Source organism: Astatotilapia calliptera, chromosome 9 (assembly GCF_900246225.1).
Source record: "Astatotilapia calliptera chromosome 9, fAstCal1.2, whole genome shotgun sequence".
In the NCBI taxonomy this organism is placed as follows: domain Eukaryota; kingdom Metazoa; phylum Chordata; class Actinopteri; order Cichliformes; family Cichlidae; genus Astatotilapia; species Astatotilapia calliptera.
The window spans coordinates 29257519-29280270 of NC_039310.1; the positions used below are offsets into that span (position 1 = coordinate 29257519).

Here is a 22752-nt window from a genome sequence, read left to right on the forward strand (position 1 = left end):
CGACAGAAGCACAACAGAAAAACCAAGAGGACGACCTGGACGTTGTCCAGCGTTGTTCTTTCTCACACTGTTGGTGCTGGGAGGTTAAAGACCAGCTAATGCCCACAGTGACCGTATGGGATGTTTGAGTTCTCACTCTAAAATTAAACTCCGGAGGAAACTATTACTGGACGAGTTTCCTGTTTCCTGGCCGTCTGTTTCTGATCCTTTGATGTTTGAGAGTTCAGGCTGCAGACTCTGGACTCGTCAGCATGTTTAGCAGGGATGCTGAACAATCAAAGGCCTCGGATCAAAGTTTACATTTCTGTCTAAAATCAGCTCTGTGTTTCCTTTTGGGGCCCTGCTGCTCTCGGCGGGTCCATAAAATGTGACAAATATAAAACTGAAGCAGTTCCATATTTATTCATACAGAAAATAATCATTTTGGGCCTGATGGTGGGGCTTTAATTGCTCTCAATTGCAGTTCTTTTTATGCAAAAGCTTTAAACAAATTAATATTTCCCTCAAAATCTGACTTGAAATACATCAAATCAACCCTGTATTTTTGAGTGGATTCTAGTTATTGCAGTTACATAAAACCAGCAACACAAACCCTCAAAAACAAACAGGTCGGGTTTATTTCAAAACGATTGCTGACCAGAGTGCTGCGCGAGTTCTTGAGAAATATGTTTTTCTGTTTTATGAGAAACGCAAACATCAGCCTTTCTGTGACGTCGAAGCTGATGTTTGCTCTTAAGCATCAATTCAAAGTGAGCAGGTCAGATGTGAAGCTGTAGACTCTCACAGAGCCAATAAAAGCTGGTTTTATTGCTACGCTAACTTTGGTATTTATAACTAAGGCATGCAAAATTTAACCTCAGTACTTTTTATATTTTTGAAATTACAGGTCATGAAAATACACGATGCTTTCAACATTTTTAAGTCCCGTAACTACAGGCGATATCTACATGAAATTTTCAGGGCTAAAGATTTGCAGCCAAATTAGCTTCAGGTCACAGGTGTCGAACTCCAGGCCTCGAGGGCCGGTGTCCTGCAGGTTTTAGATGTGTCCTTGATCCAACACAGCTCATTTAAATGGCTAAATGAGCTCTTCGACATGTCTTGAAGTTCTCCAGAGGGGCCTGGTAACGAACTAACCCTTTGATTCAAGTGTGCTGACCCCGGGTGAGATCTAAAACCTGCAGGTCACCGGCCCTCGAGGCCTGGAGTTCGACACCCCTGGGTTAAAGCATACGAAAGATTCCAGCCCTGATTCCTTCTGTGTCTCATTACTTTTCTATTACTGTTGTATTTTAGCACTCATGATTGCCGCTCACGGCTCAGATTCACAGTTTAGATACTTTAAATCGATCAAAGCTCCTTTTTCCAGATTTGGTTGCTTTTTTCACTCAATTTCTCCTTGAAAACGAAGGTTTTGGACATTGATGCCTGAAAAGAAACTGAAACTGACAGACTGTAAAACATTTGTGTGTCATGCAGAGGCTCACACCCTGCAAGAAAACAGGAAAACCTCAAGTAGAAGTACCTCAGTGTCGAAAACAGTACTGCAACTGATAAGAGGCTTTGTTACTGATGAGATTAAAAGACACTGAGCTGTGCAGCCAGTAATGACAGTGAGAAACACGCCCGTGATCCAGTACAGCAGGGTCCCCAGTCCCAGTCCACGAGGGCCGGTGTCCCTGCAGGTTTTAGATGTGTCCTTGATCCATCACAGCAGATTTAAATGGATAAATGACCTCATCAACATGTCTTAAAGTTCTACAAAGGCCTGATAATGAACTGATCATTCAGGTGTGTTGACCCAGGGTGAGATCTAAAGCCTGCAGGCCCTCATGGACTGGGATTGGGGACCCTGCAGTACAGCTTACATGTTGCAAGATGTGTTAAGTTGTTTACGCACATCTGAATAAGAATTAAGGAACTCAGAGCTGAGGAAGAAGAGAGAAAGCACAAACAGCAGCACATCCGCTTCCTGTTTGTTTGCGGCCTGCTGGGTTTTTATTTCAGCTCATGCTTGTTAGAAATCAGATGATTTGGCTTCTTGAAAGTGCCGTGTTGTTTTTTCAAAGGAAGAGGAAACCTGCATGAACCCAGAGCTCCGTCACGTGTTCAGACGGATTAAAGGAAGCCAGAGACAAAGAAAAAGAAAGCAGATGTCAGTTAAAGTGCAAAGACTCTGGAAACGTGTGTTTTAGTCTCGTTAGCTTCGAGTGAGGATGTTTGAGAGGTTTTCTAACTTGTCTCCACCTGTAACCCTCGTGTTTAGTATACGTGTGTTTTTAAATGCTGAATTTGCCTTGTCATATTGTTTCAGAGTAGAGAGCACAAACTTGTGTGTCGGTGTGTTAGTTTAGAGTCAGGGTTTGTGATTGATTCACTTCAGCAGCTATTTTGATGTCAAGAGACAAAAGCAGACAAAGTCAAAGAGTGATGACCTGTCGGCTCAGGTCACAACGATCCCGCGTCCTCACACATCCTGTTTTATTGTGGTACGGACTTTTGTTTTCCTCGTTCTGCTTTGCCCTTATTAGTTTCAATTAGCCCTGTGTTTATACTCGTCGCTTCGCATCAGCTTTCAGATCTGTTTTACCTCAGCTCTCACTTCCTCGCGCTTCACTGTCTATGATATTTATACAACTTCTTTGTGTTTCATTTCAGGACTTCTGAAACCCTTATTTCCTGTAGAGTTATGCACAGTTCAAGTGCATAACTGCTCACGTGATGAAGTCAGTGTTTGCACTTATCTAATGTAACCGCTTAAACTTAAATTAGTTTTTGTGACAAGTAGTTCACAGCATCACTGCTATGATAACACTAATTATGTTTATTATGAGAAACTGGAGGGCAAACGTTGGTCTGTGGTGTTTAGGAACTGTGTGCAGGAGGTCAGTAGAGTAGCGGTGCAGCAGACACTGCACTGTTGGATGGAGTCAGCGTTTATGTGCAGGGTGTAATTGAATGATTTGGGCTTTAAATCCCACACAGCAGCACATAAAGTGTAATTACACACAGCTGCATGGTTTCAATGCGCCCAGCACGCCCGGTGATGAGGGAGCGCCTTTCTCTCCTCAAACCAGGCGGCTGGAAGTGAAGCTGGAGAAATCAAGAGACTCTGAGATGGAAAAAGAAGTCAAAACTATTCAGGGGGAAGTTTTTTCCTCTCCTTTTATGCTCCTTACACTCTGCTTCCCAAACAAACCTCCCTTTAAAGGCCCAGAGTCTGAGACTTTGAGGAAACCGGCCCTCGGAGATAAATGACCTCACCGCACAGACATTCTGTGGAAAACTGTGTAATGAGGCTGCTGCTGTGTCAGTGGGTTTTAAATGATGTCAGAGGGTTTTCCAGACTTCTCATGTTATCAGCACAAGTCTGAATCCAGCCAGCTAAGACATCTTGTGGGGTTATATTCAGTAACGTAAACAAAACAAACCACAAAGAGGAGACTACGAGCCCTGAAGCATAGCGCCTGTGCAGCTAAGCTTTAAAAACAGTGGATTTATCCACATAAGGATCCTTATGTTGATGCATATGAAAAGCAAAGGTGGGAGTTTCTCAGATTGACCTGATTTTAGATGGACTTGATCATAAATCAGCCCTGGAGGCCTGACAGGCGTCACCGGATAAATTCACTGACCTGCAGAAGCATTTCCTCCAGCTGATGAAAGCTTAACCAGAAATATAGTTTAATAATTCAACGTAAACGAGACTGATAAGATCAGTTGTTAAAACAGCACAGAGGAAGCTTAGAAGCAGGACCTGCAGCCATAATCAGAGGAGACACTGAACTTGTGCTGACAGGCGAACAGTAACTTTGCAGACAGACAACCGTCTGTGAGGTTAAACTTTACGACACGACTGTGCTTTTTCATCATTCACTGTTTCGTTATCATGTCCCTGCATCTTTATGGCAACGAGATTTCTTCTGGAACAATCTCCAGTTATGATAAGAGCTATAGAAAACTATTAAAACATAGTTCAGGCCATTTAACTGAGTTCACAGTCCAGCCTTTGACTGCTTTATGAGTAACAGTATGTACTGTTTGTGTTTGCAGGGGCTCCATTTCCATTAAAACTATTTTTGAACTGCAGGTTTTATCTTGCACGAAGAAGAACGAAAAACCTGAATTCATTTTATAATCTCAGAGTTTTCCTTGCAAACGTTTCCCAGCAGCATCAACATAACTGCAGAGCTGCAAACCAGTATGTAAAAGCTTTAAGTGCAAACATAGGTGAAATACAGTCAACAAGGCAAGAACAGACAGTTTCATTCTAAAGAGCTTTAAAGTCAATATTTGGTGTGGCTGCTGTCATCCTGCACAGCTGAACTCTCCTCGGGAGCCTTAAGAGCTTGAAAAAAGAAGGCAGCTGGACTTTGTTAGGTTTGTGAACTAATCCAGGAGGCTTCTTCAGTTCTGATCATGTGTGTCATCACCACGGCTGCCACCCACGATGCAGTCTCGAGAACCCTTCACACCTGGCCTCAGGTGACCTCAAGTGTTTTCACGCTTAATACTCAGTGATGGTAATGACCCACGCCTTTCTCCACACCCATCGTCAACGACCACCTCCAAACGGGACGCTTTTGTTTTTAGAACTGAAGTTTAAAGAAGTCCACTTTCTTTCTTTTCTCAGGTCTGTGGGGCGACGACGACCTGGGTGAGAAGCTGCAGTCGTGCTCTCCTGCAGCTTTCTTTCAGCACTGACATTAAAATGTCTGCCCGGCCTTTTGGTCCCACGCTGCTTCAGTAATGTTGATGTCTGGCTTCTGGGAAGGCCGTGCTATGACTCTGTGCTCTAGCATGTTCGGTTATGCTTTTAGTGCCCTGACATTCAGGGGTCAAGCTGAAAAGTGAATCTGTTGTGAATCACATTTTCCAAGATGGCATCGTACGCTGGGTCAGATTACAATGGTGCTTTTGTGTTCATAATTTCATTAATCTCTTACTGGCTGACATTAAGCTCCCAGTGACGGAGCCGCCACAGTTTTGCTTCCCCAAATATTTGAAACCTTAGATACTATTGATACTAGATAGTGGAAAAGGGGTGGGATTAAATAAGCTTATGCTTCTTCCTGCTCCTTTTTGAACATGGACGTTATTTGGAGTTGTGGTTGCTCGTTTTCCTTTTGTTTGCTTTGTTCATTTGTCTCTTTTAATTCTATTTTTTTTTTATACTTTTTCAACATGTTCAAAATAAAGATTCAATCAATCAATCTGTATCAGACCTGTTTGCTCTCATTTCTTAAGGACATGTGGGTCATATGCCGTGTAGTTTACTGCCTGTCACTTCTCCAAGGTCTCAGCCATCAGCTCTTTAATCACCTTGATGCAAATACACAATTTTATTCCAGTCAAATATTCAGCTTTTGGATTTTTCAGTCTTAAAAAAGGGGAACCAACGTGTTTGTGACAGGCTGCGAGTAACAGTTGTGTGTTGACGACACCGATCCAGCCCTCAAGTTAGTTTCTTTTTAAATAAGTGAGTTGTAGGTCTTTGTTTGGTGGCCAGAGTGGCAAAAGAAAGACATCATTCTGTAAAGGTCAGCGCCACAAGACTGGATGAGTGACTTAAAACCAGGAGAACTTAATGTCAGAATCTTCCTGATTCAACATAAGGACACAAGTGGACTCCTGCACTGTAGGTGACACATGGCCTGGTAAAGTTTTCTAATGAGTTTGAATTCTGTGAAGGAAACTATGAATTCAAGTGCAATCAAAGGCAAGTATGTAACCAACTGAAGAATGACAGTTGTGTGCGATTAGCAGTTTTTATTTAAAGCTAAAAGTGATTTTAAGATTGAATAAAGACGAGTAACTCTGTGACAGATTAGACACAAAAGGCTCACTAAGACTACGAACTACAGACAGATTAAATACACCAGATTACTGTGATAAATGCTGCATTTCAAAGCTGAACTCTTCTGAAAAGCCGAGGCGCGTCTGCTCGGTCGGGCCTCTTATTCCTCAGATGGAGCGGCCATCTTGACGAGGCTGTCCTTGTCGAACCTGAAGAGCCTCCATCCCTCCTCCTGAGAGAGGTCCTCGGCACCGCGCCGCTTGTAGAACTGGACCGACGGCTCGTTGTTCTCCGCCACCACGAACATCATGCCGGTGCAGCGCGTCTTCATCGCCAGCTGGAAGAGGACGGAGAGGAGTTTAGGTTGGTGCGCTCAAAAGAACAGCCAAAGTCAGGATGCACTTTAGTTTGTAAACACTCACATTACTGAGGTTCCGCAGGATCCCTGAACCGATGCCCAGACCTGCAGAAAGAGGAACAATTCAGGCATCAATGAAGCTGCAGAGCAGGAGTGAATGTAAACAGATGGAGATGTTTTTACCTCTGTACTCATCCATCACATAGAACTCCTCCAAGTAGAGCTGCTTGCCCACCCAGGGGTCGTACGTGAAGTAGTACATGGCGAAACCCACCACCTTGCGATCTGCAGGGAGAAACGACCATGTTAGGCTGTTAGAAACCAGACATCTCATTCTTGAGATTATGTGGATAAAATATATGCTGAGACTATGCAGAGCAAATAAAAGCAGGGCTGAGGTTTAATGTTTTGGGAATAACACCAGGCTTATAAGCTGTGGAGGCAAATTCTTGTTTAAGATGTGAACAAAGAGACAGTTGGGCAAAAATAAATAACTGCAACACCAGAAATGGCTCCATGCAGGAAAACTTCTACCTTAACCTTCAACCTCCTTCTTAGGGGAAATCTGCCAGAACTTTCTCGGCCTAATCAGACTGTTTACGAGCGTCTGCGCTGCAGTCACTGGGAATGTGTCCAGATGGTGCCTCCCCTGTAGGTCAGGCACAAACTGTACTTCTCTGTACATCTCAATGGAAGCTACGTTGTGAAGAACAATTAAATAAACGTGTTCAGGGGGACTAACACCTGCAGGCGAGCGTCTGACTCTTGGCCTGTATTTACAAAACCAGGATGCACACCCTGTGGAAACGCCGTCTCAGCAGATGGTGGGAAACATTTACTCTCCTTATCAGGTGACATGATAACCTGATGGTTCCTGTGGGAAACTATTCAAGCCTCAGGCTGAAAACGATCCTCCAAGTGTTTTTGCTCCAGAAAGAGGATCCGTGGCGTTTCGTACCTTCACTGCTCTTCTCTCCTTGGATCTCAGTGATGATGCAATGGTAAAACGGGGTGTCACCGAAGCCATCCTCAAGGAGCTCTACAGGCAAACACAACCTTTAATTATTTACACAACAGAGCAGGTAGTCTTTTATTCGTGTGCAGGTGACTTTAAACTCACCTTTCTCAGTCAGTGTCACCTGGTGCTCCATCTCCTCGTATTTTGCAAGTTCCTGGAACAACAATGGGATGATGTCATTCGTAGTGCGACACAGCACTCCTGATGCAGTTTCATTTTTATTTAGTTCAGAATCCGGTTTGTTTTGAGCTCAATTTCTTAAACAAGCAAAGTGTATTGCAGCTCTGCAGCTCATCCAGTATTCTAACAAACATTTTATTGTGCGACAAGTCATTTATTGATTAAGAACACAAAAGAATCATTGTAATAATTGGTCAGTATCATTGTGGTGATTAAGATGTGAGCGTCGAGGTTTAGATCTTTTCCATCACTTCACTTTTATTCAATGGGAATGATTGAGCAAATTCACAAGAAATGAATTGACGTTAGGGTCATTAAAAGGACCAGAAAGGAGGGAGGTTGAAAAAAATAATCTTCTCTTTTTACAATTGTATGGGAACAATTTAAAATGGCTTTACAATTTACAAGCCAAAAAGTTAAGTGGAATTAACTAGAAGGAGCCAATTTATTTTTTAAAGCCAAGTTTACAAGTAAAGTCGATAAGGTCCTTTAAAGTCGGTATATTGTGTAAACTGAAAATGACGTTAACTTTAACTAAGAGGCCTCTAAACGCCCTGATGCTAAATATAGGCGCCACCAGTTTCCAGATCAAACCGGCACCCTCTTCGGGGTTTCGCAGACGTCGCTTGTTTTGTTTTCCTCCACTGTAACGTTTCCGCGTCGGGGTCAGCCATGATACGGACACCGCGTCAGACGGACCATATTTAGACACCCGGCCGCTCTGAGTCATCTGACGTTAAAGAGGCCTCCGGCTCTGACCTCATTCTCGGACATCCTCAGGAAAGCTCACACCTGCCGATGTTTCGCTAGTTAACGGATTTCCACAGCTAACGGATATTGTAACACGTAACAGTTCCCTTTAGCTTTCGACCGCTATATTGAATTCCTGCTCGTTTCATATCAAATTAATTACGTTTATCCCCAAAACGGTATTTGGTTTTTTTAATCCCACAGGCCTACCTTCACCAGTCGTAATATATCAGGCACGTCTCGGGGTTCAGCTTTTCGTAATTTATACTCCATTTTCTTCTTTTACTTTTTTTCCCTTTCGTCAGAAGTCCTCTGTATGTAAATTGGAAGATTAGGTGTTTCTTCATTCGCCTCGCAGTGGCTTTTCCCCCACAGTCAGCCTCTGGTCCGAACGCGCTCGTCGAGATAAAACATTCAGTATAACTGGCCCTCGGCTGGGTCGCTGCCGCTCTACTGTGCCCCCTTTGTTTATGTCAGGGCTTTTATAGCCGGCTCGCGCTGCAATATAATTGGTCGGTTCACTCAAGTATCGCATTTCTGACAAATCAGCGACACCCCCTGGTCACTTTTTTTTGTCCAATCGGGGTACAAAGAACGGTCACATGTGGGGGTCTGTTTTTATTCTGTCATATGTTTTTGATGGAGAAAAGGACCTGGGAAAGTGTTTTTATTCTTTAGTTAAACAATGTTGAACTAATGTTTAACTAATGTATAAGAGTCAAACAATGTGCTAAATATCTAACACATTAAACAAAAACAATAGCCTATAATTTAAGTTACTTAATCAAAACAGTAACTTAACTGTAACTGTATCTGAAGTTCAGAAAACAACATCAGTTTTGCCCCAGAGATAAGATAAGAAGCACATAGATTTCCAGGTGTTATGAGGACTAGAAACTTTCTTGGGATGATAAGTTCTTCTAAAACAGATCAGTTTGGCACCAAAATAGTTACGTAACAGATAAACAATTAAATGAAGAAATATTGTTTTTACAGTATTTAAAACAGAAATGTTCTACTATACAAAAATGAAGAACATTATCATAAATACAGGACACTCTGGGCAATAATAATAATAATAATAATGAATAATGGATTGGATTTATATAGCGCTTTTCAAGGCACCCAAAGCGCTTTACAATGCCACTATTCATTCACTCTCGCATTCACACACTGGTGGAGGCAGCTACGGTTGTAGCCACAGCTGCCCTGGGGCAGACTGACAATAAGCTACTTTTCTGTGATTCTACACATTTATGATGTAGAAAACTGAGACATATTGTTGAAATTGTCCTTCCTTTTCTTTTAAGATATGTCAAGGATTAAATATTTAGTTGAGTGTCTTTACACTGACAGAAAGGCATTCCTGCTCTCCAAGGAAGTGAAGCCACTCAGCAGGGATCTATTTGGGCAGTTGTTGTGAAGGTTTGTCTAATTAATTTTAAAGGTCTTTGAGGAAAAAAAGAACCACATGTATGGAATCACCAGTTTTTCACATTTCTTTTTTCCTCCAGGGGGTTTAATTTCAACTCACAATGCTCCAGTACAGACTTCAGTTCAGGTCTCTCCCATAATGCCTCTGTCTGCCCACACAAGTGGAATTTTCCAACACCAGCAGACCCTACATATTCATGTGCAGAGTAGAATGTGTGTAATGATTAGGTGTGGTTAGATGCTTCGCAGACAGTTGTAGCATTGATGTACTGGGGGGAACAATGATCCTCTGAGAACAGGTCAAAGGCCACCCCCACCCCCACACCTGCAACTGTAACTTAGACTGAAATTGATGCAATACAAGACATTTAATGTCCCTAACAGTGTATAACGTGGTTGTTTTAGTTGCTTTATTTATGACACTTCTTATACGTTATTTTCTTCTCATACATCTTACCGTTGTTGTTCATTCACTTGTAGAAGACGGACCAGAACGTTTGGCTGTCCAGAAAAGTGTTCAGCTTAAAAAAAACCAACAACTAAGGGGAAGGTGTGCCTCAGGAGTATCTTGTAGTGAAAACCAGACACTTTTAACCCTTCTGTTATGTTTGTCTCCAAGGTGAAGGAAGGACGTTCGTGGGTCAGCTTGGGCATGTTTAGTTATCCAAAACAACAAAAAACCCACAGAATAAACATTGTTCATATCTCATTATTAACTCCATTACCAACTATTTCAGTCATTATTTGATGTAGTTGTGTTCTTTACTGCTCACAGATCATGGTTCGATGAGGATATATGACTTTTTTTTAAGTACAGTGTTGAATAATGGTAGTTGCCAGGTTGTCTCTCTCTCTCCCATCTAACAGTGCTTGTCTCTTGATTATCAAATCGGATGACTCTGGAAAAAATATGAAGTCTCCAGAGACATTGTGACACAAAATATACGTGTAAATATGTGAAATTAGCTACTTTCATTGTATATGTTGATTACATCTATTAAACCAAGCAGAATAAGTTCCATGTTGAAATAATACTTTAAAATAATTTTAAATATAATATTCAATTTTGAAATGGATCACTCCGACCTGAAACATATCAGGAGGGTTAAAGGAGAATCACTTTCCCTTGTTTCCCCTTGTGCTTTGTACGCTATGACATGGTAAACACCATATTACAACATGTCAACATGTATCCACTCATCTAATAAATAAATGAAATTATTTATAGATTCATAAAAAAAGTACACAAAGAGTGTTTTGATATTTTACTCATGCATACAGTTAGGTTTGTTACTGTTTCACTGACCCACGTTCGACAAAAACATGGGTAATTCAATAAATACAAAGTTCAAGGTTCTGGCAGAGAGAGTAACATTTCGAGAGAAAAAAATAAGAAGGACAAATTATATTAGAGTGGCAGATTTAGGCTAAACGGAAATATCAAAAACAGAAATGTAAAAGTTTTTTAAGCGGCTGTTTAGTGAGCGATAACACTTTTACTTGGAAAATCTCTCAGTGAGCACCACTGTGTCTGTCTGTGTCTAAATTTGTAAGGTTAGCCTGTCAAATAAAGTTCCTGACAGGCTGGACCGAGGGCATCAAGGCCCACGGATGCTGAGCGCTGCGTCATCACGCAGTGGGCGGAGCTGCGTGCCACCGCGGAAGCTACCCCGTCATCAGCCTCTTTCTCTCCTCAAGAGAAAACTGTGATTCTTCTTCTTTTCTCTCCCTTTTTTCAGCCCACCCGCTTCGTTTGGACCCCTCGAGGCCTCGGCTCTGTCATCCCGGTCAAAATGCTCTCACAGAGGTTAGTGACGTAAAACAAAGCTCGTGCACAGCTGTCTCTGCGGCGTCCGCGCTGTTAACAAGTGACCTAAGAGTAGCGAGGGAAGCGAAGCAGCGATAAACAGCGATTTGTGATGGTCCTTTCTCTGTTATGACTTCAGTGGTGTGTAAATGAAGAGTGACTAGTTAACCAGGCCCACAGAGGGCGGCGGTCTGTTTCCACGAAGGGCGTGTCTGCAGGAAATAAAGACAGAGCAAATCAGGAGGCCTCACACAGGATAAACACCGAAGTTAACTTATGACAGCTACACAGGCTAGTTCAGAAACCTCTACGCAGTTTACACTCCTACATGCGCTTTATAAATAAGTAATGAGGTCAAAATGACCACTACGAAGAGTTTCACATGTACAATACACACATAATAATAATAATAAAAACAGAAATGGCCGAAACATTATCAGTTAAAATGTTTGATTTTAAAAAGACGCTAGTTCTTCTTTTCATCCTCCTCTGTCACTCTTTGCATGTCCTCCTTCACCACATCCATGAACTTCCTCTAACTTCCTCTTTTCCATCCTTTCTCCCCATCTTCACATGTCCAAACACTCATCCTGAGCTGTGTCTCTAATTACTAATCATAACTAATCCTATTCATCCGGCTCACTCCCAGTGAGAATCTGAGCATCTTCAACTCCTCTTTCCATCGTTTTTGTCAGCAGCACTGTCTCAGAACCACAGATCATAACAGGCCTCACTACCATTTTACAAAACTTCCCTTTTGTGACTCTCATCTTCACCTTCATCCTGCCTTCTTCTTCAGCTCTAAGGTTGCTGTCTGTTACACAACTTGAGTGTAACACGAAGAGTAAAAAACAGTGAGACTTCCTAGTTATAAATGCAGTGGAAAATTAGTTAAAAAATCAGAATTAAGTTAAAGATGTAAAATCTGTAAGAAGACGACTGAGAAAGACCAACAATATAAGTAAGACTTCAGAGAATGTTTTAAAAGATACTGATGAAGAAAGCTGAAGGCCCTCAGGCAGGTCCTTCGACAGCTGAGGGGCACAGATGAAACCAAACAGAGATTCGGGGTTTCTTCTACACAGAGGAACTTTAGGTTTGGTCAGATTAGGTCAGAGTCAAAGAAATAATCAGTATTGTTATCAAGTTATTTTTAAATTCCTTTGTCAGAAGAGTTGTGAACTTTTTGTTATTCCAGTCATTGATGCATTGTTAAAAATAAAGGACAGATTGCTGCTAATCCAGGTAACACAGACTCACTGACTTTACAGTTCATGATAACTGTCCTGTGACCCAGTCAGAAAGTGGACATGCAGTAACGAGCTATAAATGTGACTAAGCTGCAGAGAGTCACGCTCCTCTCATGGGGGGGCGGTAACAGTCCGTCTGATCAGCTGTTCGGGATCTAAACCGCTCACACCCCCGGCCTGAAATAGAGGCGGTCGGTGTGCGTGCCTGTAACAGGACTTGGTAATTACAGGAGTTTTTCTACTTGCTTCAGGTTTCTGCTGCTGCGATCGGCCGCGTCCTTCACGAGGAGGTCGTTCTGCACGGGAGGAGCGTTGAAGCAGGGCAAGCAGGGAAAGGCACCTGACATGATCGAGGGTAAGAAAGCAAACGCACTTCCTGTTTCACATCGCCTGATTTAACAGCAAGAACACAGAGAGGTAAAGAGTGAAGTAACACATGTCAAATCAGAGCTATGATGGAACAGTTTACATACATGAAGCTAGTATCAACACAATGCAAATGTCATGTAATATGATGATTATCACATCTATGATGAGTTCCTGTTGCCACCAGGTGGCGTTATGCCATTTTAGAGGCCTCCAGACTCTTAGCAATCAGCTGACGATTGTGGCAGATTAGATATTTATACATCTGAGGTATAGTAAATTCTTGTGTTGTGGTGAAATGTCAACATTTACGATGACACTACAAACCTTCAATGCAAACTCAAAAGTTTCACAATTCTGCATTTGGGAGGTCTTTACGTTGAAGTCACCAAAATTTATTATTTTTATCGCTCAATACACTTAAATTTAATGACCTAGTTGAGCTTAAAATTACATAAATTGTGAACAGAGAACGACAACATGTATTAGGCCCAAGTATTCAGAGTTTGTTTGAAGTTTGTTTCTGTTCTATTTTTATTCTAAATCAATAGAGTAACATTTAGGAGTAAGTGCGCAGAGGAAAGTAAAAGCTGTTTGTAACCACAAAGCTTCACACAATTATGTAAAAATGAAAATCTGCCTCAAGCCTGGAAAATGGAAATTTACCATCCATCCATCCATCTTCATCCGCTTTATCCGAGGCCTGGTCGCGGGGGCAGCAGCCTAAGCAAAGAGGCCCAGACCTCCCTCTCCCCAGCCACCTCCTCCAGCTTATCCGGGGGAATACCAAGGCGTTCCCAGGCCAGCCGGGAGATATAATCTCTCCAGCGTGTCCTGGGTCTGCCCCGGGGCCTCCTCCCGGTGGGACATGCCTGGAACACCTCACCCAGGAGGCGCCCAGGGGGCATCCTTGTCAGATGCCCGAACCACCTCAGCCGGCTCCTTTCGATGTGGAGCAGCAGCTGCTCTACTCTGAGCCCCTCCCGGATGGCCGAACTTCTCACCCTATCTCTAAGGGAGAGGCCAGCCACCCTTCGGAGGAAGCTCATTTCTGCCGCTTGTATCCGCGATCTCGTTCTTTCGGTCACTACCGAAATTTACCTTTAAAGATAAAAAGCTTGAGTTTCTTTAAGGTTTTCTCAGAGAAGCTTTGTTGTGCATCCTGGGATGTTGGATTTGCGTACCTGGTTTCATAAAGGTTGATGAGAGAGAGTGCTGCGACGCCATGAATATTTTCACTGGTTTCCATCATGTTAAGTGTGATTTACTTGTGTAAATGATAATAATAAACAAAGCAAGGCCCTAAATAGGACCTCTGTATCCTTAGTGGAACAAAGTCTCTGCTGTATTCAGGACAGAAGTGTTTTCACTTTGTACATTTGAGTTTATTCTGGTCTCCTCATGAGTCCGTCGTCCTCTGAGCCCTGTGTGTTTAATCCTTTGTGTTTCTCCACAGGAAATCCACAGTTTCATGTGTCAAATGGTGCGTGTTGGTAAACCAAGATGAATCACAACTATCTGAACTGACGAGCTTATTAATTATCTTCTAATTTACTCTAATTACATTTTAACTCCTCCCTGCATGTTTCCCCCCCACTGTCTCCTAACTGAAGTTTCAGCTTCTGCTGTTCAGCCTTTTCATAGAGCTGCATTTTATGTTCAAAGACGTCTCCTCTGGCAGAATCAAACCTTCCTGTAGCAGGAACTCTCTCGTCTTCTTCCCTCTGTGGCACTCAGCTTCAGTTTTATGTTTTCTTGCTGTTCAGACGTTGCTGAGCTGCAAGTCTCAGATCACATTGTAAAAAATGTGCTATATTTAATGGCAGCCTCCAAACTCCAGTGTTCAGATCTTTCATACATCTGGTTCGTCTTCTGTTTTCAGTGCGAAACAGGCTGAGAGAAATCGTGGGAGCTTCCACAAACTGGAGGTAACTGGCATGACTCACAGTTCAAAATCATCTTTATTTACCTCATGCTGTCTGAAATGAGCTGTTTTAGCTCCTCCCCCTTTAAGCCACCTAAGGCTTAATGCCTTAGATGAGTATATTATTGTCATCCTCTCTCTGTGACATCATACAGACCCAACAGTAGAAAAAAACTGTCAGAAACATGCGTTTTTACACACAGACTGACCTCATTTTACAAACGTTGTGGTTAATATAAACATCAGCTGTTGTAACAGTGTATATATGATAGAAAGTAAGAAAATATAATAGATTTACTTTAAATCTTAGTATGAATCCATTTCTGGTGAAACAAATCTGTTTGTGACTCTCTGCCTGTAAAAGAATCGGCAGCTGGCCTCTCCTTAAAAATCACAGCATCCTTAATCATTTCTCAGCAAATGTTAAAAGCCACCACTCAGTCTGCAGCCTTTGAATGCAGTAATAAATTTTGCTTCGATCGTTACGTTTTGGCAAGATTATCAAAAAAGACATTTTTGGTCATTTTGCTTTCACAGAGTTACTTTTGAGTTTGTTCATTGGCTTTGTGAAAAGCTGTCTGGCTGGATACTTGAGATTTAGGATTGTCCTGTTGTTACCTGCGGTCGTTCAGTTTTGTCAGACAGCTTTAGTACTGTTAGAGGTTCCACAGGGTTCTGCTCTCGGACCCCAGATATTTTATATTTACGTGCCAACACTCACTTGAATAATTATTTAAAAAATCCTCAGCATCAGATGTTATTGTATTGCAGATGACACACATATATATGACTCCCATATCGTTCCTCTCTCATCTCATGTTACTCCTGTAATTTTATCAGTCTATTAAATCTGCTGTAGAATCGTCTTTTTTCTGGTAAGAAAAAAAGGCCGGTCATTTTTATCTGGAGGAATTTTGAGAAAACAAGTAAATAATGTGTTCATTTCCTGTCTGTTAGATTACTGCTGTTCACTTTTCAGTACACAATTGTTAAAGCTTTTAGCTTCCAAACCCCTACACACCTAAATCCAACCCTCACCTTCAGTATTTCTAACTGAAGTCCTAAAAATAAAGCTGACTGAGCTCATTTATCAGCAGTTAGATGACACATTTTTGCTGTTTACTGTAATTACAGGACTTTTTTATTGCTTTTTTGCTTAATAAATATTTTAAAAGATAAATCTAAAGAAAAAAGTGGTGAGAAAGTGGGACAAAACTATCGTATAATCAATAATAATAATACCAATGAAATATATTTACATGAACAAATCCAGGGAGTCTATTTTTAACATGTTATATTTAGTGATGCGGTCTCGTTCTCGTCTGCAGCGACCATCAGCAGGCCATGGCGGAGCGTGTCTCACTGTCATCCATGTTGGCCAAATCTCAGAACGAACTTCCTGCCAAGAGGATGAAGGACAGCTACCTGGAGGTGCACCTGCCCCTGGGCTCTGAGCCACAGCTCAGGGAGAAGTATCTGACCTACCACAACACCGTCAGGTAAACACGCAGAAAGCGGAGACAGTAAAGTGAGTGAACGGGCAGACCAACAGTACGTTTACCATGAAAGGAAAATCTAAGAGCTACATGACAGTCTGATAAATCCATGTCTCCTCCATGTGAATGGTGACGGGTTCAGTTACATTCTTTGTATTGGATAAGCAAGAACCTCCAGAGCCAAAAGCTGCACTTCCCCTAATGGCCACTGGAGGCAGGCTCCAAAAAGACCCCTGTGTTAAAGTGTCTGTTTACAGTAGAAACAAACTTGTTTACAGCATGCTGCAAAAACTTCATAGCTACTGTACTGACTGCTTTTATGACTCGCCTGTTTAAATGCTAGAAATTGAACCCTGTGTTTGTGCGCAGTCATCAGAAAATGAATGCAGCCTGCTCTCTGAGTAAATGTGGCCCAGTACGTCTGCGCTTCAGTTTTGACCTTCTAACTGTTTTCTGTCTCGTTTCAGGTTTGGCAGAATCCTGGAGGACTTGGACAGTTTAGCAGGTACACAGCAGATTAGATGATGGGGAACTTCACTCATTCAAGCACTAATTACACAGTTAGGTTCATTTAAACTTGGGTGCTGAAATATGGACAGGAAGTGTAGACTCTCAGCTTTTATTTGAGGGTATCCACATTCAAACTGGATGAAATTTTTACAGGAGTGTTAAAATCTACAGTTTGGTACATCCTGTGAAAGAAAGAAAGCACTGCTGAACTCAGCAACGCCAAAAGACCTGGACGTCCAGCCATCGAAGTGAACGATACTCTCCAGGAGGTCTACCAAGTCTACCATAAAGAGAAGCGGGTGTGAAAGTAAATACTCAGGGTTCACTTCAAAGCGAAAGCCAGTCATAATCCTCAAGAAAAGAGAGGCTAGACTGGGCTGGACAGGACAGAAGGGGCCGAATCAATGCTGATGTGTTCAGAGACGTACTGTCTGCTCAAACCCAGCTGAACGCAGTCAAACCGATTGGGCGGCGTTTCATAATACAGATGGACAATGACCCCAAACATATAGCTAAAGCAACCCACTCCTGAATGGACCAGTCAGTCGCCTGAGCTTAACCCAGCTGATCATGTATTTCAGTTGTTGAAGATTAAGCTTTGAACAGAGAGACCCACAAACCAACAGGTAAAGGCCTGGCAGAGCATTAACCAGGAGGAAACCAGCATCTGATGATGACCATGAGCTCAATACTTCAGGCTGTGATCACCAGCACAGGGTTTTCAACTAAGTATTAGAAATTAACGTTTTGTTTTGAGTTATTTAACTTGTCCACTGAAATGAAAGGATTCAACCCACTGAATTAAAGCTGAAAGTCTGCATGTGGGTCATTTCAAATTCACTGTGGTAATGTAGAGAATCAAAATATTTATGGACCTAACTGTAATTTCTCCTCTTCTTTCTTCCTCAGTCCTCATCTCTTACTCTCACACCTACAACTCAGAACTAAAGAGGTCTCCTCTGTCTATTGTCACCGCCCTGGTGGACAAAATCGGTAAGAATCTCTCGGGTACAGGGTACAATAAACCACTTTGGTTTGTTTACCACTAATATCTTTGTGTGTGTGTGTGTGTGTGTGTGTGTGCGCGCTTGGTCAGACATGAGGCAGCACGTCATCTACCCCGACTGCGACATCAAGTTCACAGGTCATGTGACGTGGGTGGGGAAGTCCTCCATTGAAGCCAAGATCCACATGTCACAGGTGGGCTCGCCTAACCTGCTTACTCGACTATATGAAATATATACAAAGAGAGTAATTAAATGAAGAGTCTTAACCCTGTTTATGCTCGCTGGTGGTGTAAATAAAAACCAAGTGTTTGTCTCTCCTGCAGTACCGTGACGGAGCGTACGCCTCCGTTCTGGATGCTACATTCGTCATGGTGGCCCGAGATCCAGGAAACAAGAGGTATTACATCCTGTACAGTGCCAGTGCTTTTATTTTGAAAAAACACGAGTTTAGAGAATCCCATTTCTAGATCCCAGGGCCCTTTTTTTGAAAATCTGACATAGTTGTGATCAACAGAACCAAAAGTCATTTTATTTGCCTACGAAACACAGTTTGGGGGTTAATAGGATCAGAGTTACCCTGAAAGTAGTGTTATAGTTTCCATGTTGCAGAGGCTGTTAGGGTCCAAGAGACATAGATCTGATCGACTCTCTGAGTATCTTACCTCACAGAGATTTAAGAGTTGGGATTAATAACTATGAGGAGCTCTCTGCCCAGCACTGTACATCTGGATTCTGTCCTCTGCTCGTGTGCTGCCTCAGGAGATTTTGCATTATTATTACATTTGTTTGTTTTGGCTCTCTGCATCGAGAAAGTGTTTTCATTGAGGACTAATTATGTGCACGGAAATCATTTTATTTCCCATTTCCTGTGCAGATTTATTTTTGCACAGAGCTTTGCTTCTCAGTCCTAAAAGTGGCACGGTAAACTCATGCTGTGTTTCTCTCATACTTATTTAATACTCTGTGTTTCTGCTTCTTTTCCCTTTTCAGGGCAGCGTTTGTAAATCCACTGACGCCTGAAGGACCCGAGGAAGAACGACTCTTGCAGGAAGGCGAAGGTGAGAGCCGATGAAACAATCGCAGCTTTTATGAAGAGCGTAGTCTTTGCACGCTGATCTTGACGCTCACTCTCCTCCAGCTAACAAATCCCGCCGTGTGGAGCTGAGCACTGCGTCGCTGCTGAAGGTCGCTCCCACACAAGAGGAGAGGACGGTCGTTCACGGCCTTTTCCTCAACACCCTGGACACCAAGTACGACTGAAACATCACAGGATATCATGAGGATGTTATATTTGCTTCATATATTAAGATACACTCTGTTAAATCTCTGTGGATGTTTCTGCAGCACAGTCAGTTTCCGCAGCAGAATTCTGCCCCCAAACTCAGTGTGGATGGAAGATGCCAAACTGAAAGGATTGGAGATCTGCCATCCTCAGGTGAGAGGACGGATAAATAATAAGAAGGAGAATTTATTTCTACACTGAGGTTCATTTTAGGCTGTGAATATATGCAAGGTGTGATTTACGTAATGTATTTCTGGTCACTTTCCCATTGAAGATCATCTTCTCGTGCACCTCTAACTTGAATTCAGCCTTTTAAGTCTTCCCTGGAGATTAAACTGGAGCCTCTGGAGCTGTTTGTACCAAAGCAAGACAATCCGAGTCCACCCGATGTGCGGCTCTGTCATAGCCGGAGACTCGACTCTCTACATCAGCGATGTTCCTCCACATGAAAGACGGCTTATTTTGATCAACAGAAGTTTGAGGTTTGAAGTTCGTGGAGATAATAAAGAGCGTACAGTGCAAAGCTGAGGACTCAGGAACACGACTTTTAAGGATTCATGCTGGAAGCTGTGTAGACCAGAGGAGATGGTCTTGAAGGGGAGATTCCTAAAGCTTTTTGTAATCACACCTTGTATATATATGAACTCTTTACTTGGATACTTCCTTGAGTTGTGTTTCTTTTTTCCTAAATACCAGCAGCTATGTTTACATGGGGAAATGGATCTTTTGTGGTTTCCAGTTTCATTTATGTTCCCAGTTTAAACCCTAAATTATTTCAGCTGGAAAACTTAAAAAAACCTGTTTCTGTGTTTGTGTTGACCAGGAGAGGAACATCTTTAACAGGATATTTGGAGGTTTTCTGATGAGGAAAGCTTACGAGCTCGGCTGGGCCAACGCCTGCTCCTACGGGTGAGACATTTAGACTAAAGGGTTAAAGAAACATTAAAGAATAACTGCTGTAAATGTTGTTGCTCCTTGCCGTGTGTTGCAGGGGTTGTCGGCCGAGTCTGGTGGCTGTCGATGATATCCTCTTCCAGAAACCTGTGGAGATTGGATCTTTGCTGATGCTCTCATCGCAGGTCAGAGCATCTTCTTTATAGGTGGACTACCTGTATGGCTTTCAGAGTTAGAGGCCAGCCAATGGAAAAAAAAAGGGAGGAGTTAGATTAAAAAAGTGAAATATTTCACTTGGAGCTGATGGAGACCAAAAATGGAGCTAAAGTAAAGTGATTGTCCTTTAAGAGGAATGTAAGATGATGTTTATTTGCCAACTTTTTACACCTACAGCACTTTTTGTAAAAAATTATATCATAGGAACTAGATGTTTTTTTTACATGTGTTTTTGTGACTGAGATTAGACCAAGAATGAAGATGTTTTGAACTGAATTATCGGAGGTCACCTCTACTGCTCCATATTCTTATACTTGGACTTTGCTAGAGAAGCTTTGGATGATTCAAAGTTCAAAATAATCCTGATTTTTCTGACACCTTGGAGCAGCCTCTCAGTGAATCCTGTCTCTAAAACTGGCCTTTTTAGCCCCGCCTCCTTTAATCGAACTTTCCTCTGATTGGCTAAACAAGAATTAAGCAACACGTTTCTCTGTCCACCTTTAATATGAGCATCCAGCACTGGAACAGGAGACACGAGACAAAAAATAAGGACAATAATTACATGAACAGGATAAATGATGTTTTTATGTCTTTTTTGTGCTTCGGCTGTTTGTGTCTTTGTTTTTCAGGTGTGTTACACTCAGGGGACGTACGTCCAGGTCAGAGTTCACAGCGAGGTGTTTGACCCGCTGACCCGACAGCACAACACCACCAACATCTTCCACTTCACCTTCACTTCAGACCGCGACGTCCCCAACATCATGCCCAAGACTTATGGAGGTGAGCCGGTGCAGACAGGAAACAGTTAAAAAAAGAAATCTGATTTATATCCATGTCAGTAAGTTCCTTTCAGAATAAATCAAACAAACTTCCACGTTCAGTGCCGAAAGAAATCAACTATTAAAACGGTTGTTAAATGTTAATTTAGCTGCTGGTTGTTATGATCACGCGTTCGTTGATCGGCACTTCTCGCTTTGACTCACTCTTTTCTACCGAGACATTTACTGTGTCACGTTTTAAAAACTAGGAATAGTAGATGTTTCAGCAGCATTTTCAGCTTTTTTTCAGGTTTCCATGACAACCTGTTGCAATTTTATTACTCACTGGGTGCAGCGTATGCAGGCAGGTTAATCTACAGGTGACCCATGATGTTAGCTCCTCCACAGCCACCGAATAAAAGCCAAACTTTAAAAACTTAAAAACAAATCCTGCACATAGAGTTGTTGATTAATCTGGGATTACAGATCTGACTTGTTCTGTATTCAAAGATCAAACTGAAAGGAAGGAGAACAGCTGTGTGTACTGATGTGGATGTTTTGTGTGTCTGACAGAGTCGATGCTGTACCTGGACGGAAAGAGACACTTTGACCAAACCGTGGCGTGCTGAGGCGTCAAACTGAAGCCTTTCAGCATCCAGATGCCGAGCTCCAAGTGTTTCCGTGTTGTTGAGAATAATGAATGAATTTTAGGTTCTGACATATAACGGTTTCTGAATTTTGAACAGCCCACAGGCACTTTGTTTGAATCTTGTTGCTTCAGTCGATCTGGAGGTTTACAAATTGATGTGTTTGGCGCACTACAGCAGAAGATGCTTTCCCCCCCATGTTTCTCTATTTTATACTCTTATCATTTTTCCCACTTGTCAGTGTTACAGCCTCTCAACTGTAGAAAACGAGGTAAACACTCCAGCCCTTCTCATCATAACCTCATTCACTTCGACTCCTCGGTGTTACGATACAGCGTGTTACGTTTTTATATCTCACTGTTGCTTACACGCACAAACAGCTTTTCTTTTTTACACTTTATTATGATGCTGCTGCAAAAAGAACAAGGGTGTCAATTCTCTGGCCTTAACTGGTGTATTTACTCGAATGCAATAAAAAAGTTTTATTTATCTCGGTGTTACAGTTGTTCCTGTGTGTTTGTTTTTATTTCATTCTGTACAGCTGACGCTCGATCACTGGTTAATTTTGCCACGTAAATATGAGAAACCAGCAGCTTTGCCTTGTTAACACACAGCAGCGTTTCTTATTTTGACATGTTTAACCTCTTGGTTTGCAGTAAATAATGTTTGTGACAACGGCCTGATGTATGTTACTTACCAACAGTTCGGTAAAGATAACCACACCACACAACCAATGCTAGCTTTTTGATGCCTTTTATTTTCTGTTTTTCATCTATGATCTGTAAAGTGCACAGCTAAGGAAACCTCAGAACAGTGTCAAAGCAAGAAAAATAACCAAATTTTTGGCTTTCAAAATAATCTGTTATTAAAAAATAATTTCCCAAACAAAAGAATAAAATAATGAACTATTTATTTAATCTATCGTTGAGTGGAGGCTACAGGTCGAGCCAGGGTTTGAAATTAATTACTAACGTTTAACTTGTTAAAATAAATTACAATGATTAGCGATTAAGGGTAATAGTGGGGCGTAAACATGCCTCTCTAGTTGTCGTCTAGCT

The 22752-nt window shown here is 42.0% G+C and overlaps 2 protein-coding genes across 3 annotated transcripts; one reads left to right on the forward strand and one right to left on the reverse strand.

Annotated features, from left to right (window-relative positions):
* Positions 1–5749: 5749 nt before the first annotated feature.
* LOC113029499 (diamine acetyltransferase 1-like) lies at positions 5750–8583 on the reverse strand. Its single transcript, XM_026180391.1, has 6 exons — positions 8314–8583; positions 7276–7327; positions 7114–7194; positions 6339–6440; positions 6220–6260; positions 5750–6134 (listed from the first exon to the last, which is right to left on the reverse strand). The coding sequence occupies exons 1-6, from the start codon at positions 8374–8376 to the stop codon at positions 5958–5960; spliced, it is 516 nt and encodes a 171-aa protein (XP_026036176.1). The 5' UTR covers positions 8377–8583; the 3' UTR covers positions 5750–5957.
* A 2549-nt stretch (positions 8584–11132) lies between these two features.
* acot9.1 (acyl-CoA thioesterase 9, tandem duplicate 1) lies at positions 11133–22190 on the forward strand. 2 transcript variants are annotated; one of them, XM_026180338.1, is made up of 16 exons: positions 11133–11344; positions 12846–12949; positions 14417–14443; positions 14843–14888; positions 16213–16383; positions 16848–16885; positions 17800–17883; positions 17987–18090; positions 18221–18294; positions 18888–18955; positions 19036–19147; positions 19242–19332; positions 20003–20088; positions 20171–20258; positions 20919–21069; positions 21621–22190. In XM_026180338.1, exons 1-16 carry the CDS (start codon positions 11331–11333, stop codon positions 21674–21676), a joined length of 1314 nt encoding a protein of 437 aa, XP_026036123.1. In that variant the 5' UTR covers positions 11133–11330; the 3' UTR covers positions 21677–22190. The 2 variants fall into 2 exon arrangements, with proteins under 2 accessions (XP_026036123.1, XP_026036124.1); XM_026180339.1 differs by lacking the exon at positions 14417–14443.
* The last annotated feature ends 562 nt before the right edge of the window (positions 22191–22752 follow it).